Source organism: Lissotriton helveticus, chromosome 10 (assembly GCF_964261635.1).
Source record: "Lissotriton helveticus chromosome 10, aLisHel1.1, whole genome shotgun sequence".
Taxonomy (NCBI): domain Eukaryota; kingdom Metazoa; phylum Chordata; class Amphibia; order Caudata; family Salamandridae; genus Lissotriton; species Lissotriton helveticus.
Window position 1 is genome coordinate 644,020,913 of NC_136071.1, and position 18,862 is coordinate 644,039,774.

The 18,862-nt window shown below is 44.1% G+C and overlaps 1 protein-coding gene across 1 annotated transcript in view; it reads right to left on the reverse strand.

Annotated features, from left to right (window-relative positions):
* The window catches only part of XYLT1 (xylosyltransferase 1), a 700,441-nt gene that overhangs the window by 21,868 nt on the left and 659,711 nt on the right, over nucleotides 1-18,862 (reverse strand). Inside the window, exon 10 of the mRNA XM_078663177.1 lies at nucleotides 15,250-15,583. Within this exon, the coding sequence (XP_078519303.1) occupies nucleotides 15,250-15,583 (334 nt within the window). The remainder of the gene's footprint in view (nucleotides 1-15,249; nucleotides 15,584-18,862) is intronic.

The window sequence follows — 18,862 nt, forward strand, 5'->3', positions numbered from 1 at the left end:
AAGAAAAAGAAGTGAACATTATTACGGGGAAGAGGCACCGCCGGAGGGTACACCAGCTCACTATATGGCAACGAATGTGGGGCTGCATACGATATTATGGATTGGGGCTTGGAATAAGCTTACGGAAGGAAATGAGGAAATGCAGTTCCCAAAGTACGGAACGTTTAAGCTAGAGGTGTTACATCGGCTAAAAGCAACCATGTCCTCATTGAAATCCTCACCTAGACCAACCCAGTTTGAGGCCCTTAATGCATGGATTAGGGCGGCACACGATAGAAATTTGGACAGGCGTCAACAAAGATTGACGCGATCGGTAAGAGCAGTGCGAGATTCCAAATGGGACGAGGAGGCAAAGAGATGGAGGGTACAGGCTATTGAGGTAGAGAAGTTGTATCCAATGAGGGAGGTGGTAGATGGGAGGAACCTCATGGAAGAGGATGAGGAGAGCGAGTCGGAGGACAATGTGATAAATAGATTATTGATAGACAGACCACCTCCGAGAGTTGAGGAAATTGAAGATAGAGGGCTCGCAAGGGAAGATGGGAATGCCATAGAGGGGTATACACCACTCCCTATATCGGAATGGACACCTATCAAAGGTGGGGAGACACCTCAACCTAGTACAGTACAGAGTGTAGTGGGAAGGTTTGTGGTACAAAAGACGCCAAACACCGAAAAGGTTGAGTCTTTTGGATTACCAGATGCTCTTCAAGTACCTGTTACCATAGGACCCATAGTATCGATTTACAACCCAGTGAATGGGAGAGAGGAAGAACAGACACGGCTAGATAGAGAAAGAATAGAGATGGAAAGGGGGAATAACACGACAAATGCATGGAAGCAATTACCAGGATCGGTAACGTGGAGCACCCCATTCGATACGACTGTGGATCCCAACACAGGACAGGGAGGTCAGAGAGGACCGATGGACCTGAGGGGACCACGGCCAAAACCCTATACAGAATTAAGGGCTGATTTGAGAGAATGGGATGGGTCCGCAGTAACCCCGAGTAATAGGTCAAGAACAGAACCCGAGTGGGAAAGTCGAGGTAACAGGACTGTATCTCATTGCGGGGCTAGCGAAAGCAGTCAGGGCCGAGAAGGTCAAAGTCAGGAGAATAGAGGAGTTACATGTCCTATGAATGAGAGGGGACAGCAAGAGCAGAATGGTAGGAGTATGGAGTGTGAGGAGAGGTCTCGCCTCATGCAACCTGAGGGAGACCAAAGAACACAAGAATACAGGGAGAGGTTTAGGTGCACTCATCACGCACCTGGGGAAAGTGTACAGCACTGGCAAAGAGGGAACAGTGAAAGATCACGTCATACATCAAGTGATCAAAGGTCACAGATGCGAGAGGAAGAGAGAGGGAGTAACGGAATATCTTACCATGCATCCCGTGAAACTAGACAGGATGGGGAACGTGGGGCTATGAGGCGTGAAGGAGTGTTTCACCATCCACCCCGAGAAGATGGAAAGGCATGGGACCTAGAGAGATGGGAGCAGGGGAGGACTCCCTATAACTCACCAGTGCCTAGGCGCAGGACTAGGAGCTGGGATGGGAGGGATGTGGAAGGAGCATCTGGAGCCGAAGTACTAAAGGCTGCGATAAAGGTTAAAAGGCTTGATGTCTCCAGTCTAAAATCCGATCTAGACGAGATTATAGAAGGGACAGTGCCTTTAGAAAGGATTGAGTTGTATGAACAAGATGAGCTGCTGTTCCTAGCGAAGGATACTACTAGGAAAGCTAGAGCGATTCATGAGAAACTGACTAATTTGGCAGACAGGTATGCTGTAGATTTATCTAGGACAAGGGCATTGCAGAGTAACCACAGATTGCAGTACTCAGACCAAGACCTAGATGAGAAGAGAACTACTGGATTAAAAACACACATAAGAGAGTTGGTATCAGGAATAAGAGTGTGGAGAGAACTGGACAAATGGGAGGAAAGGTGGTCGAAAAAGGGCACAGTTAGACGAAGTACAAATGTGATGACCCCGAGGGAAGGGTAATGCAGATGGAGGCATTCCCTTTGCGAGAGATATCAAATGGGAACTATGTACATGTACCATGGAGTAGAGGAGATTTGGCTGCATTTACCAACTCATTTCCGAAACTGAGGGAAAACCCAGTAGAGTGGTATAAGCAGGTGCAGGCGGCTGAAGTTCCAGCATCAAGGAATCTGTGTCATGATCTGAACCCAGGGGATTGGGTGTTGGTCAAGAAGCACGTCCGGAAGAACTGCCTAGATGTACGCTGGCGTGGGCCCTTTCAGGTAATCCTGATCACGAACACCGCGGTGAAGTGCGGAGGGCTGCCAAATTGGATCCATGCATCCCATACTCGAAGAGTTCCAGCACCTCTAGAAGAAACAGCTCCTATCCCAGACGAAAGTTCAGTCATGGAAGAAGAGTCACAAGAGGGGATTGGATCAGCTGAGGGGGTGTCGGAAAAAGGTGGGAACGCATCGGATCCAGAAGAGGAGAGAAGACAGGACGGCAGTGAGACTGAAGACGCAACTGAAGGGGAGAGCTGTAGTGAATACGACTCAGACACAGATCAGTACCAGAGCGACCAAGAACCGAGTGTGAGGACGAGAAATAGGAGAACAAGGCTTGGAGCTGCCACTTGGCCGGAAAGAAGAAGGAGGCTAAGTTTAAGGTCGGCTCAGGAAGAAACACTTGCTCCTATATCCGAAGACTCGGATCCAGAAGAAGATACCCAGGATCAAGCCGAGGAAGGTCTTAGAAGATCAAGGAGGGTGCGAGTGCCTAGCAGAAGGTACTCTACTCCCGATTGGACCTACCTCGTTGCAGATGTCCGTGGGACACCGAACCGGGAGGGTCAGGGAAGTGAGCCTGATCAGAACTGATCCGATCATCACAGTGCAAATAAGATTCCTGCTGCCAGGAGCAGAGACCGAAAGGTTGCTGACACTCAACATCGTCTATCCTCCTCTCCTGAGCGGAATAAGAAAATTGATTTTAGAGACAGTTGATTTTCCGGTTTGCTGTTCACGATATCCAGTGTTGGAGGGAACTCTTCTTCGACTGGAAATGCTTGAGCGAGTAGTGGAAGTTCTTGGAACACTCATTGTCTTGGACTAATACTTTGTTGTAAATGTCTTCAAAGGGGCGTAGAACTGGGAAAGTGAAGAAGGTGATCCTGGTCAGAACGGACCCCTTTGTAACTGTGGATGTAGAACTGATAGTACCAGGAGTGGAGATTGAAAAGACATTAACTCTTCATTTTGTTCGTCCACTTGTCCAGAGTGAAATAAGGAGAATAATCCTAGAGACAGTCGAATTTCCGTGTTGTTGTGAGAACTGCCCAATATTTGAGGGAATCCTTCTTCGTATGGACATTTATGAAGACGTAGTGTCACTCCTTGCAACATACATAGATTCTGATTGATAAAAGACTTTTGGAAAGGAATTGTAAATATTGCTGTAAGATAACCTAGCGCCGAGTGGAAGAAGAAAATGGTAGGGTCTCCCTTTTAGAGGATGGAGAAGGGCTAGGGTTGTCTATTTCCTACAGGACTTTTAAACTGTTTTTCGGAGCAAATTGTCAGCTTCTAAGTGTTTAAAAGAGAGACATTGTTTGAAAGAAAGTTTTGTTTGGAGAGAAGGAGAAGTTGATGCTGGAAGAACATCCAAAGCTACATTGTTTGAGATCATGGAGGCTGGCAACCCGAACCGCAGGGCGAAATGTATAGTTGGCACACTTTTAGGGGTGGTGATTTCACTTATAGTTTTAGTGGTTACTGTTTCATATATAGTGGGACACGAGAGAGATGCAACTGCAGTTAAGGAAATCAAGGGAGTGTCAACACAGAGGACAATCACTGTTAATAGTAAGGGAAACATCAATGATAAAGACAAAGCGTTGTTAGATGCGGAAATAAAGAGATTACACACAGACGAATCACAGGGAAACTTCAGGTCAAATGCTTATGCCAAATTGCTTTACGAATACATTGATGTCATGGAGGCGAAGAATTGCTACGTTTGTATGCAATTACCAGCTTCGGTGGAGGAGGGTATCAGATACCATCATCTTCCATTGACATATGGAATTACATGTAGTTTATTGTTAAGCATATTCTATGGACGAGAGGGGTTCGAGTATTATTTCTCGAACTTTGATTCGACATTGCCAGAGGTCCCAAATTACAAGCATCTGAACAAGTGGGACTATTACAAGAGCCAAGACAGATTACACAAATGGTTCATTCCATGGAAAACGTTAGATACTTCACATGCCCGAAGAAATAATCTGACTTGTCAAGTGTCAGAAATTGAGAAAAAGTTTATAGGGCAGGTAGATACTAGATACAGGAGGCAGAAGATTCTAAAGGCTTCAGGACAATGGGAAACAGATTGGACCAAGGAAGAAAGGATACATCAAAGAAAGGGTAGCTTTGGTCCAATTGCTTTAGACAAGGAGAAATGGGGGAAACTGTGCATTCACAGGAGTTACTCCTATTATGAGAATCTGTATGTAGGTCAAGTCAGTTGTGAACATGCTTTTCAATTGGAGTACTACTCCAAAGACTTTTTGAAAGAGATGCAAGCAATTCCAAATGTATATTTTGTATGTGGAAGAAATGCCTATGTGAAGTTACCAGATAATTGGTACGGATCATGTTATTTAGCAATTGTCTTCCCCAAAATATATCATGTTGAGAATTTAGAAACGACAAAGAAAGGAATACCAACTAGAGGGAAGAGAGGGCTAGGTGCAGCAGAAGTAATTGGGGATGTATTCGGTGCTGCATTTCCTATCCTAGGAGTGATACTGAATGACATCAAAATTAGGAGATTGGCTACAGTCGTAGATAGGTTATCTGCCAGTACTGCTAGATCATTAATGCTGGTGGAGGGTGAGATGCAATCGATAAGGGCAATGGTTCTTCAGAACCGACTTGCTCTAGATGTTCTGTTAGCCAAGGAGGGCGGAGTCTGTAAGGCTTTGAAGGTCCAGGAATGTTGCACTTACATTCCAGACAATTCAAAACCTCTAGAGAAGTACATACGAAACATCACTGCCATACACCACGAAATTGAGGATCTGACAAAGATAAACGTGTGGGAAAAAGTAGGTCATGGAATGGGTAAAGTTGGAGGTTGGTTTGCCAACCTAGGAAAGGGTATCGTTTGGTACATACTGAAACCCATCATCATAATTGTGATTTGTGTAATCACTTTGTGGGGATTGGTGCGTTTGTATCAGTGGTACAGAGCAAACAGATTGCAGAGATCTATGAGAGAACAGGAGAGAAGGTTGACAGCGATGCAAGATACACAATATAAGAGTCTGAAGGCATTGGAGACAATGAAAAGAAGTGGTACTGTCACGACTTCACTTTGAAGAGTCCTACATTTTTGTGATGGTGTTTTGATGGTGATGACCCCTGAAGGTCATCAAAGGGGGGACTGAGAGAGCACTAGTCTGAGAAAAAATGTATAAGTGCACCATATTTACAAGCACGTAGTTAGTTAACATATGCCTTGCACCAGAGTGTCTTATATTTAGTAGTGAAATGTATAGAGTGTTCAAGTAGGGTAACAATAATCATAACAGTGTGAGACTAATGTAGAAATGTTGGAATGAATATGAAAACCTCACGTTCTCATGTTAAAGGAATCATGTAAGAGTTAAGTGGAACCTTGCAAACCAGTTCAATTGTGTAGGCCTCATGGCAATTCACAGAAAATCTAAACGTGCTGCTAAAATAATGTGAGGTGGGGTTAACGTGGTTCTTCCAAAATGTATTATCGAATTTAGTTTTGAAATATATGCTTTATAGATGTGTACTTTAAGAAACGTATGTTAGTTAAGAATGCTGTTTAAATCAAGTCAAATGTTTTCAGAGTGCAGGGACCCGCTTCATGTAAATCAAGTAGGCTCGAACTGATAATGATGTTCCTTTGATCTGAAATGTGCTTGTTAGAGAAGAAGTCGAGAGGCGCCAAGTACTGTGCTTTCCATATGCTTTACGACCTATAGATATGGGGGAGCCTGGAATTTGAGGCCCACTGTAGGATGGCCTGTATGCAGGTGCGAGGGGTCCTAATCAGTCGAAATGAATGGAGCTTTGTTCAGTGGCGCTTGGCGCAGGCCTGTAGGAGTCTTCAGGAATTTCAGGGGGTATCGGCGCACTGGAGAAGAAGCCTGGGAACCAAGGTCAACTTTAACGAGGGTCTTGAAGAGTACCATCATGGAGTTTACCGCGCAAAGATGTACCACGTGAGGGGCGTCCCAAGGGGCGTTCCTATCGGAAATGTGATTTTGTATTAGGGAAAGCGACCCGGGAGGAGAGTAGAGCAGATGATTTTGGGAGCCTAAGGAAGCGGATGGGTAGGCAGATAGGCTGATCAGGAGAGACCCATTATCAGAGAAGAGACAAGGAGAAGTGCGTGATCTTCTTAGGAAGTCACCACGGCTGACAACTTTTTGGGGTAAAGATCTTGTTAAGTAGGGATGTCACTTAGTCTAGTGTAGGGACAGACTAACCTGAATTTTCTTTTCTGTAATGACTCTTAGGTTGCAACTTATATCGATCCTTGCAAACCTAATGATCTTTGAACTTGTACTCATTATTCTGTTTTGTAGACTCAGATTATTCAAAGAATTCATGTTCATTGTGATACCAGTTTACCTTTTGAATCTCATCTTAAGAAGTTTGTATCTTCAGTTATCTTTGGTTTTATATTAAATTTTCAAAACTTAATCCTGGTCAGTGGTCATTTAGAGTGGTGTAAGTTCTTAATTGATTGATTTATTGTTAGATTGCCTTTTACTCAATGACAGGTACCAACGATCCAGTCGACTTGGTTTGGGATCTGGTAAGGTAACTAGTAACCAGTAATCCCGCGTTAACAAGGCCATTGACGGTTGTTTGGCGGCCTTCTCTTCCACCCATAACACTTTTCTCTACTGATGAGGGAAGTTATCCCAAAACCCGAGCCATGTCTCGGGCGATATCCAAAAACCCGGGACATGTATGGGGTCTAGAGATCATCAGTTCAACAAGTACCTACTTGCACCCACATGGGTGAACCACTCAAGAACTCCATGTACCAGAGTCCCTGGGGGCGATCCGGAGGAGGGGCTAGCGGTGTGTGGTCCATTGCGATGGTTTCTACAAATTGACTCCCTTGAGCTTTGAGCCGACGGGCTCCTGGACGACGCACCTGCGTGCCGGTTCTGGCATCGAGGCCATTGACGGTTGTTTGGTGGCCTTCTCTTCCACCCCTAACAATTTTCTCTACTGATGAGGGAAGTTATCCCGAAACCCGAGCCATGTCTCGGGCGATATCCAAAAACCCGGGACATGTATCGGGTCTAGAGATCATCAGTTCAACAAGTACCTACTTGAACCCACATGGGTGAACCACTCAAGAACTCCATGTACCAGAGTCCCTGGGGGCGATCCGGAGGAGGGGCTAGTGGTGTGCGGTCCATTGCGATGGTTTCTCCACCTTTTTCTCAATTGGATCTGGACGGGTTGCCTCCTCAGATGACAATGAGGAGGAAGAGGCTATGAAGGACAAGATGGAATTAACCTTTGGGATCTGCAAGAATTGGTCTTCAAACTAAGCCAGAAGATATCACTTGCTCAGGAAATGGGGACTACCCTGCTTATCCACATCCTTCCACTCCTTAGCAAGGCTCTCCCTGATAATATTATGCAAAGGCAAATAATCCACCACTGAGGCAATGTATTGTGAATAAAACCCATCCTCCATCAGACTCTTGGATTCAAAGCTGAGTACTTCCTGAATATGTGCCAACATATCAGACAAAACCTTTCCCTGCACATATTTACCCTTAGGGGAGTTGTCCATCTCATCATCACCATCACCTTTTGCATTTGTGATTAAGGGTCATTCAAGTGACCTGCACCACATTATTTATGAAGTTCTGCAAATCAGATATTGATATTTACAACAAATCGTCATCTTCCATTTCTTGCATATTTCCCCTTGAAAGCAATTTCCCCGGGTGTAGCATCAGCACCTCCACAGACTCCATCGAAACCAAAAAAGAGGTGACTAGCCAAGCAGGAACTAGGTTGTGCCAAGCGACAACTCCCTATTTATACTTGTCTCCTAGCAACCAGGTCTCACTCACCACCAGACTTTGGGAGCATAACTGACAGGCTGCTGCCTACCTGCAGCCCAAAAATTGTATTTGGTACATTTGGCAGCACTGCCACCTATGCAGAACTGTGTTCTATGTACAATTCCATATAAAGGGAACAGGCAGTCTAAAAAAGTCACATAATAGGTGCGATTGTGTGCTTGGAAACTTACACCTGACATGAAGATCACGTCTGTTTTGTGAATTAGAAAAAAGCACGTTCGGGCAGAGTCATAGAATTCCTTTTCTTATTTTTACTCTTTCCTTTGCAAATCTATCCGATACATTCTAGCTAGTTGTAAATATATTGATTGCTGCGTTTGTTTGGCATGCTTCGCTTCAAGGAGCTATTTTTAATCATGCACCCCTTCTAAATCTGATTAAATGTGGTTTCTTTAGCCATATTAGAAGCAGGCCAAACGCGTGGGCCCGTTGTCACACCTTGCCTTGTTTGCTTATATGGCACATGTACATTTACAGCAAATCAGTCTTGAAATTTCCATGCATTTTCTAGCTAGCCGGTTTATGCTATTTATAACTGTCACCTTCCCAAGGAACAACATCAGCCCCCTAAAATTATGTCAACCAGCACATAGCAATTATTTCATCTCCAGGAAAAGCATGCCGGGAGCTTCCTTTCATCAGGTGTCATCTAATTTTTATAGTGCGCAGAAGAAAGCCAGGTGCTAATTTCTAAGGCAGGCAAAGCACACATATCCCGTTCGTGTTCCTCACTTGCCAATTTGCACTTAGAATAATAATGGGCATGCAGCAAGTGCGATATATTTTTTGTTCACACATACATTTATTTTACTCACACATTTTTGTTCTACAAATGGCACCGCAATGTTCATTCTTGCCTGCAACCCTTGGGGATGGCGATCCCAGCCGGAGGTGTTTGATAGTCATCACCTCTGTGATCAAAATGTTAATTCAAAACTTGTAAAGGGAAAAGAGTACATGGGCTGTTCTGGTGGAAAATGTGCTAGCTAGGGGTTGCTCGCAGTGGTGGCAGGTTGGTGTTTGTTTAAGATGAGGCACGGCGGGGGATCCCTCACATCAGAAAACTCGAGAAGGCCTCACGCCAGCAGTGTGCGCGTGCCGAGGACAGATGGTAGACGAATGACAAATGAGAGCCGTCTGAAGGGCTGCACCGCGTGATAAGGAAATCAGAGCTAGCCAGTCACAGCAGCTCGCAGCTTCTGATGTCTGCGTCATGTGGTGATTGGTCCTAGAAATGATCCGTCCGTCCTTTGAGCTCGCTTAGTCTGATACAAAGAATATCTGCTGTACTGGAAAGGCAATACTCCTCAAGAGAATGCTGATATGTTGACTTGTTTTAGCTTGGGTTGTAATTGTCTGATTTAGAGGATGAGGTGATTAAGAATCAGACAAACACAGCTGGTTTCACAACCACACCTTCAGCCGCATAAGAGCACTAATTAGAGTTCGCTAGGAAGTGGAAATAAAAGCTGGCCAAAACACTTTAGACTATTCAGAGCTCCGGAGTTGACTTTGTCACACAAGGGTGCAGAACTGTCGCCCAAACTATGATCACATTTCTGGCACCTCGTGTGTGGCAGTTACCACAATGAAGTACCATCATGAAAATGATGGCAGGCTGCATTACTTCACAGACGTTCAAGGACAGGTCTGCCTGTGTCCCTATACGGCTGGGACAGACCCTTATACTGTTAGGGAAACCAGACATGTGGAAACTAACAAAGGAATTGGCTTTGCTGAATACCAGAATTTCCAGTAAGCCCTGAAGGACGTTGCCAGATTGCCTTATGAAAGGTTTTTCTACCACGGTGACTCCGCAAACGCTGCCAGAGCAACCTCTGGGTTCATTAATAGTAAACTACTACCTTGGGAGAGATTTTAATCTGGAATCATGGTGCGCAGAACATTTTAATCTGGAATCATGGTGGGCAGAAAATCGGACGACCAAATTCTAAATAATGCTAAAAGAAAATTCTGACATTTTGTACAGGTATGCCAAACTATATGAAATTGTTGGAATAAAGGGCCTTTTTACGATTTCCCAGACCTCCATCCAGTAATTCTCCATCCACGAAGTTACCACTGCCAGTGGCATCACTAATTTAGAGGGTGTGTAGCTAGTAGGTATGTTGAGTGGAACCCTGAGGCTCCACTGAGAAATAGGAAATTACTCGTTGCATCAGTAATTCAGGGTATGAGTCATCCATAATTCCCCATTCCTCCTTGCAATTATGACAGACTTTTAGTTGTTTTGAACAGTCAATTATTCTGTGGTAAAAAAAACAAGACAGGACCACACACAGAGTTTCTGCACACCTCATAATTTACAGCAGGACCAGTAACAGGTAACTGGCTCCGTAAGAATTTCCTAGTAATCAGGCTAAAACTGCTATATTTACCAAACAGGAAACACAGAGTAGTACAACAATTGAGAGGAGCGTTCAAACGTTGATTAATGAAACTGATTCAAATATATGCAGATCTGTAGAGTACACTAGCACCCGGGAGGGTATCCTGGCACCAAGCAGGTGTGAGTCTAGGGCCCTGGTTGACACCTTCTAGTAGAATTCAAGAAGCGAGGAGGAGCTCTTATGTGTAGCTGCAGGTCGTGCCTTACTTTAGCAGTGATGTAGGAGAAGGCTCGACCGCTGGATCTGCCTTTCTCTAGTGTGGGATACGTGCAAGTAGGAGTCCAGACAAGCGGAGGTGTCTGGAACGTTTGTGAAAGCAGATGCGATTGTTGTGGTATCCTGGGCCAAGGTTATGTAGTGCCTTGAAAGTGTGGGTAAGGAGTTTGAATTGTGCTTGTTTGTGGATAGGGAGTCAATGAAGCTCCCTCCGGTGTGGTGTGATGTGAGTGCAACGTGGAAGGTTCAGAGTGAATCTGGCCACCAAGTTCGGAATGGTCTCCTACCTTCTGGTGAGATTTTTTGATCTTGGCATATACGGGTTTTCCATTGTCCAGCCTGCTTGTGACCAAGGCATGTATGAAAGCTTTCCACTGCTGATTGTGAGCCATTTCAAAATCTTTTTCAAGACCTCAACATATGAAAACATGAGGCATTGACTGCATTGACTTGGGTGGTCATGTCAAGTTTGTTGTCAATGAATATCCTGAGATTCTTGGCATGGGTGGTGTGGGTGAGTGTCGGTCCAAGCTCTGTTGGCACCACGGTGATGTGCTCTTCCTGAAGATCATGATATCAGTCTTGTCTGTATTCAGTTTTAGACAGTTGGTCTTCATCCAGTGGCCTTTTTAGTAATGCAAGCTTTGAACTTAATCCAAGTACTGGGTGTCTTGTCCGTCTTGTCCGTGAGGAAGAGAATGAGTTGGGTGTAATTGGCGTAAATAGGACATCGCTAAAGGGATCATGTATGTGTTGAGGAGGGTCAAGCTGAGTCAGCAGGCATCAGAGGTGTATGGTGGTGGGCTGACTGAATGGGTCTTTTCAGTAAGAAAGTAGCAGATCAGACTTCGGTGATGGATGTGTGACCCTGGACGGTTGTTTTCAGCTCCTGTTATGTAAATCACCCGTAAATATCGTATTCAGGTGGATATGGGAGTATGAGCACCTCTACCTTCGGCTGCTGGGAGCCAACACATTGAGGACAGCCGATGTACAAATAAGTTTCATTTTTTTACCTGAACACTTTCCATACCCCAGAGAATTTCGGATCCTCCGGCCGCCCATGTCAGACTTTTTATTGTTCCGGACATCCCTTGAAGTACATAGGCGCCTGTTTTCAGTCAATTGGCCCATTAGTTATTCATTTCATCCTTTAGACACTTTAGGTCAGCTTTTAATTATCAGTGAACCAGTGTCAGCAGCCTGGTATTTGGTACCCTGTGCAGAACGTATTTCTACTCTATCGGAACAAATTGAAAACTTGTGTTTTTACAGCATACAGACCCCGGTATAATATGACATATGAACTCTATCTATGAGTTACAGACAGTCTTAGGACCACTACATACATTTTGTGCCCTGATGAAGGAGTGTCTCAGTACATGGTACCTCTAAAACTCGTGTCAGAGCATTTCTGTTGTTAATTTGTGTATTGTATGTAATTTTTTATGTATGTCTATTTGACTTTAGTATTTATATTGTACTGTTTTCTCACTTCATGGTTGTGTTTTTGTGTTTGTTAATTTGGAGACATGTACAAGTATTGTAAGGTTTTTTATTGTGTGATATTGGGGCTCCTTTTCAATGTCTGTACAGTATTCTGATTGTCTTTTATACGTACAATGTTTGAATATGTATTATTGATAATATGAAAACAATTATATAAAAAAATTATATATATATATTCTGATAAATAAATGATTTAATCTACATGTCCTGTGGGGCATATTATTCTGGATACTTAACCACATTTATAAATATCCTGTGGGGTTAGTTTTTGTGTTTATTTTCCTTGTGTTATCCCTGGTTACTCCCCCACTAAAGAACTTTTTTCAGGGACCCTCTTATGTATGTTACTGCAGATCCATCGGAGTGCATGTCCTTGGATTTTGATGCCATGTAGGCATTGGATGAGGATGCGGTGGGAGACTGTGTCAAATGCTGTGGAGAGGTCCAGTAGGGCGAGGGTTGCTATGTCTCCTCTGTCCAGAGACATGTGGATGTCATCTTTGGTGGCAAGGAAGGCACTTTCTGTGTTGTGGTTGAGTCTGAAACAGACTGAGTGGTGTTGAGGTGTTGGGATCTTTGAGGTATTCGGTGAGGTGTCTGTTGATTATTTTCTCTAAGTATTTGACCAGGAATGGCAGGGAGATTGGTCTGTAGGGTCCACAGAGGATTGTATCAGTAATTTGAGGACAGTTGCTTGTTTCCAAGCCTCTGGGAAGGTTGCGGAAGAGGTGGAAGCATTCAGAATGGATGTGAGCATGGTGATGATGGGTTGCAGTCCTCTAAAGTAGGCGTGGTGAGGGCAGGTACCTATGGTACCCCAGAGTTCATGGACTTAGTTGTGTCCGTGTTTTCTATTGAGGTAAGGCTGGGCCATGAAGTTAGCACTGGTTCTTTGGATAAGATTAGTAGTGAGGTAGAAAGTATATAAAAGTGTAAACATCTGTGCAGGTTTCACAGAACAGGTGTAGGAAGAGGTTAGCACTGTGTGAATACAATTTACTTTGAGAAAATATACATGAAAATAATAAAATTAGTGAGATTGTTATTTTCCTAACCCTAAATGAGTTACCAAGTGTAAATGTGTGCAAAAGGTATGTGTAAAATTAGAAAAACAGGCAGGAAATGCAAGTCACAAGTGAATACCCTAAGATTAATCACACATAATACATAGATCTGCATAGCATCAACAAGCCTTATAATATTTGCATTCATTTGATTTAAAAGCATAAGACTACCCAAACAGTCTTAAATTATGCACATGCACAGACAGAAACTGCCCCTCTAATTATTTTGCGTATTGGTCCCTATAATTTACAGGATCAGGATACAATATGGACTAAGATTAATCAGGAATGTGTCCTACAACATATATTAAAGGACATTGGTCAGTAACTTCAGATCAGCCTTTTGCTATTTCTTTGTACTCAAGACTAATTGGTTCAGATGCTTTATTTAAACAAGCATTGGCATAGCCAATAGGTCTCGCCTTTGGGGCCTTATAAGTGTTTCGATATCCAGCACAATATCCTTGGTGCACCAACATTAAGTGTTGCATAGCTAAGCAATTATAAGGTCCCAAACGTGAGACCTATTGGCTATGCCAATACTTGTTTTTTATTGTGAATCGACTACCTCATAGTGTCAATTACCGCATGTACAGATAGTTTTTGCATTATATCCCGCAATGTGCTTGAACGTAATTATTGTAACTGTTATTTGCTGTACCCTTGTATCATGCTACCGCTGTAATGTGCTCTGGTGCCTTCAGGTCATGTCTGCGCTATATAAAATTGCAAAAATAAAAATAGTACAACGCCTGCGCCAACAAACGCTCCATCACAAAATGCGTTCTTTTGTTTTTCTTCCCACGCGCTGTACTGTACTTGAAGCTGTGTTTTCCCAACCTGTCGGTTGTCCTGGATCTCCCTCGTAATTTAGACTGCAGACAACTGGAAGGGGGAGGCTCAATAAAGAAGATTATAGTAATATGCTCGTGAAAACAAGCCTTTGTGGCTAGCGGCGTCTTGTGCCTCCCGGGGTGGAGCTTGCATCAGTAGCAGCAGGCCCTTCCCCATGAGGCTGACCTCTGCACCAAGAACGCAGTAACGCATTGGTATTCTGAGCACGGCGCTGCTCACAAATTCCATCACCAGAGCTCGGACCCTGCAAGGGAGGCCAGCGCCACGGACCGTCCGAGGCTCCGAGCTGAGTGAACGAGGCAGCAAACGGAGCCTGAGGAAGACAAGGGAACAGAGGCGAGGGAAAGAGGACTAGATGAAGGAAAGAAATACGAGAGAAGACGCAGGATGCGAAGGATAGGAAGGGAGTTGAAAGAAGGGGAAGTAGATGTGGGAAAGAAGAAGGAGTGAAGGGAGGGAATAGAAATGAAGTAAAGGGAAAAGAGCAGAAAGGGGGCGTTCGGTAAGCCAAAACAAGCAACAAAAAGTCACACGGCTCTGAGACGCGCTCTGTGGTGGGGAGGAGCATTGAGTGGTGCGCGCTTGCGTGCAATGGCAAAAGTAAAAGTAGGCAGGCGAGTGGTGTACGATGTGTGCGCACCAAGACGAGAGAGGAAAGCCAGATGGCACCCTGTTCCTCATTGTGCGTGTAACCGCACACTCTATGCCATCCAAAAAGCTGTGGACGGCTTTTTAAAGCCCACACATTAAATGTCTCGCAGAGCAGTGCATACGCTGGCTCAGGCAAGACCAAAAAAAAGGCTATCTTATGTGGTGTTACTAGCCATTCACCTAATTATCCTTGCTTTTCTGAAAACAACTGAAATGATTTTTCTCTACATTTTGGAAACATTTACATAACATAAAAGAAAACTGTAATGACAACTTCACATTTTCCCTCCATCTTTACCACTAAACAAACCCAGGCCACCTTAAAATCAGCATGGTTATCTGCATTTCTTTTCTATTTTACCATAAAACCTTAATGAGTCCAGTAGATCTTACCTTTCTTGATTGGCTGCCTGTTTGAAAATGCAAGTGGAGTCACTAAAAACTTTGTTTCGGCTATTGGTACCCAGTGGTGCAGAATTTTAACTGTCCAGACTCCAGGCCGCAGTGGCAAGTTTAGAGGCGGCTTGTAATGAGTGTATTCCGCACTGGATTCAATTAGGATGTCATATGTTGCTGCAATTACATTAATAGGATCAACCCAGATCATAGTAACGGTTACATTAGGTCCCTTTCCCCATTTTTGCATTCCAATTGGTTCATCCATTGGTCCAATGAGTCCTCCAAAATTACGAAATAATCTTTCTTTAGCATCCCAGTCACTTCCAATCTGAAAAAGAGAAGAACATTGCATGTCAAAGCATCAAGTGATATAAATATATTCAAAGGGAGAGCATGAGAAGGTGTTAGGTAAGATGTATCAGCGAACATGAAACACATTTTTTTAATCGTTCACTTTTTCAACTGCTCTCCTAAAAGCGAATTATTAATTTTAGGGACATACATTAATTTAGAGAGCATTCCTGTTTTTCACATATGCATATATCAAACCACAAACTATGCTACATATGTGTAAGACAGAGGTCTAATTTTAGAAACTCTTCCATTTCTTTTCTAACAACAAGCTCAGAACCAAAACACACACATAGACTTCACAATAAGGCCCAGCCCAAAAACAGATGGTGGTAATTAATGCAAATAAATGTACCAACGTTTTCAAGAGTGGTATTAACTAAGTTGGTTCAGTGAGCATAAATGTGAAGAGCATCAGCTCAGCATATTCATATTACACATTGTAACATATGGCGGCAACGAAGAGGCAGTCGGGTCCAAGTTCCTCTTCTCAAATGTAGGGGGCAGATGAGGTACCCTGAATGAATATGTCACATTCTGGAACATATTGTGTTGTTACAAAATGTGCTGCCAGAACCAGCAGAAGCTGCCTAAAGGGCTCAGGGATTCGGCTTTGCTCTCTGCGCCAATCACAGAGCAGAATGTGTTGATCACCCTAAACTCTTATACAAAAGACATTCCATGGGGAAACAGCAGGCAAACCGAAGCATGCTAATTAATATGCTGTTCATAGGAAAACCAAGCATGCTCTCATTTGTATCAGGAGTGCCTTCATGCAGATGTATCAATGCCCTCTCATGAAAAGAATGGCACACAAGGTGCACCATAGAATTTGGCATTATAGAAGGAGAAGTGTGTGTGTACAATGTGTGTTTGCAAACTAAATGTTATTAAACAAGAGGTTGTACTGGATTATGGGCCCTGTACACAGTATGTTTATGATAATGTTAAAACTTGATGAGCTCCAGTATACAGACACCAAGGGGTCTATTAGGATGGCGGGCAGATGGGTGCCGCCGGTCTGGTGGTGGCCATCCGCCCGCGATCGAAACACGGAAAACCGCTGGTCCGATTAGCGTCGCAGTCATGACCACGGCGGTGTGATTTTCCGCCTGCCACTTTTCTGCCGGTTGCAGTCTGCCCGCTTGCCTGGCAGGTGGAGTTGGACTGCTACAGTTGTGGCGGATCAGGGCCAAGCACCGTCGACACGATTATGATGCCGGCGGTAGCCAGCCTTTCCACTGCAGTGGAACCACCATGGAAAGGGTGGCGGAGACATGTTTTGGGGGCCCATTGTGGGCCCCCAATGTGTTGGGGGTGTGGGTGCATTGGGGGGGGGGGTGCCCATGGTACCCCCCTACATTTCCCTGTGCCAGAAGGCAGGCACTGTGCAGTGCTTGCCACACAGTACAGGGAGATGCAGGACATGCTCCGTTTAACATTGCGGCGGTGCTGCTGGCAGCAGCGACCGCCGCAATGTTAATCAACTGAATCCGACCGCCTCGGTCGGATTTCAACTGCGGAGCATCCTAATTGTACCAGCGGCTATGCCGCAGTCCTTGCGGACAGTCTTTTCCCGCTACCATGGCGGTCGGGGAGGTTTTCCGACCACCATTAAATAGACCTCCAAGTTCCAGAATCATAATGCTGTTAGGGAGATAGCTATCATTCTTTCCAGGTACTTCAAGCTCGCCTTTTAAGTATTCTATTTAATGGCATATGTTTGATTTAGTACTACTCTTCACAGTAGATTAACCAAACGGTATACTCAATGTCTTGGCACTTATGAAGTGAGAGTCCCTCTTGTAGCATCCACCTCACCTCGGGAGCTCGCAAATGACTATGCCACACATTCAGCTCTGTATCATATGTCTTTATTGCTCAGTATGCAACTGCTAACTGAATGCACTACATCATAAACTTAATTGACCACACACTGACACACCCAGATACCTCCCAACTGATTACATAACTTTGTAAGGAGTTTGGCAAGAACCACAAAGATCCTACTGCATATGATCACACAACACTACATCTCCCCTTTTATTAAATTAAATGTACCGATAACATATATACATTGAGTTGAACGAGGTGACGGAGTTGCACAGTCATCTGGCTTCGTAGATGTAGAGTCAGATGCTTGACTTGGGCACACAGGTGGACTTGTCTCACTCATGACGTCTGGAGCTGAAGAACATCGAGGCAGATGCTTGAAATGTGATGAGTCTCGTAATGGACTTTCCAGGATGTTGAGTGGTCCTTTACTTGCCATGACTCTCAATGGATCAGCATTAAATGGGGCATTAGTCTTGCATTTCCCCTTTTGTTTGACTAAGACCCGGTCTGCCTCTTTGAAAAATGGGTCCCTAGTGCCTCTGCTCTTATCTGCATAGTTCTTCATCTTGCTTTTGTGAGAATTGTGCGTGCAAAGACTCAATGCCCATTACTCGGCATAAAGTCCATTGTGGTAGCTTTGTACCAATGGTTCTCCCAACCAGCAGTTGTTGTAGAATGGAGAGTTGACCGATAAGCACGAACAGCTTGAAATAAGGCTGACCTGAGATAAATTCCTTAAAGTGCAACTCACTGAACCACTTTCTTCTGGGTGCCCATAAATCGTTCAACAATGCCAATTGCCTGTGGCCAGAGAGGTGTGCTTTATTGAGGCTTGACATTAAAGCAACTAAGAAAGTCTTTAAACTCTCTGCAATTGAACAGTGGACCATTGTCAGATTTGAAAATTGTAGGAACACCCCATGCTGCAAAAATGTCATCCAGCCTCTTGATGACCTCGTCATGAGCATGAGTGGTCAATGATAAATCTTCCACTAAGGAAAAAAGTGAGTTCACATCAATACCTACCATTACTTGAGAAATCAACTGCAATTTTTTCCCATACGTGTTTAGGAAGGTCAGACATATTTAGCAGATGCTGCATTGTCTTAAGAGATAAGCAGCTACACAGGTTACATGCTTTCAACTCCTCAACTTGTTTATCAAGGTGAGGAAACCCTAATCTGTCACTGAGTACTTTCTTGGTGGCTGCAATGCCACAATATCCTTTGTGCGCCCGTTCTATGACTTGTTGCCTCAAGCTCTCTGGTATGGCAATTCTCAAACCTCTTACTATTGAGTGACAGATAGTTCTTCCTATACATTTTTGAATATTTGATATTCAATGCCATTTGTAAGATGACGATTATGCTTTCTTCATGATTGTATTGCAGCAATGTCCTTCAGTGTAAGCATGCCTCTG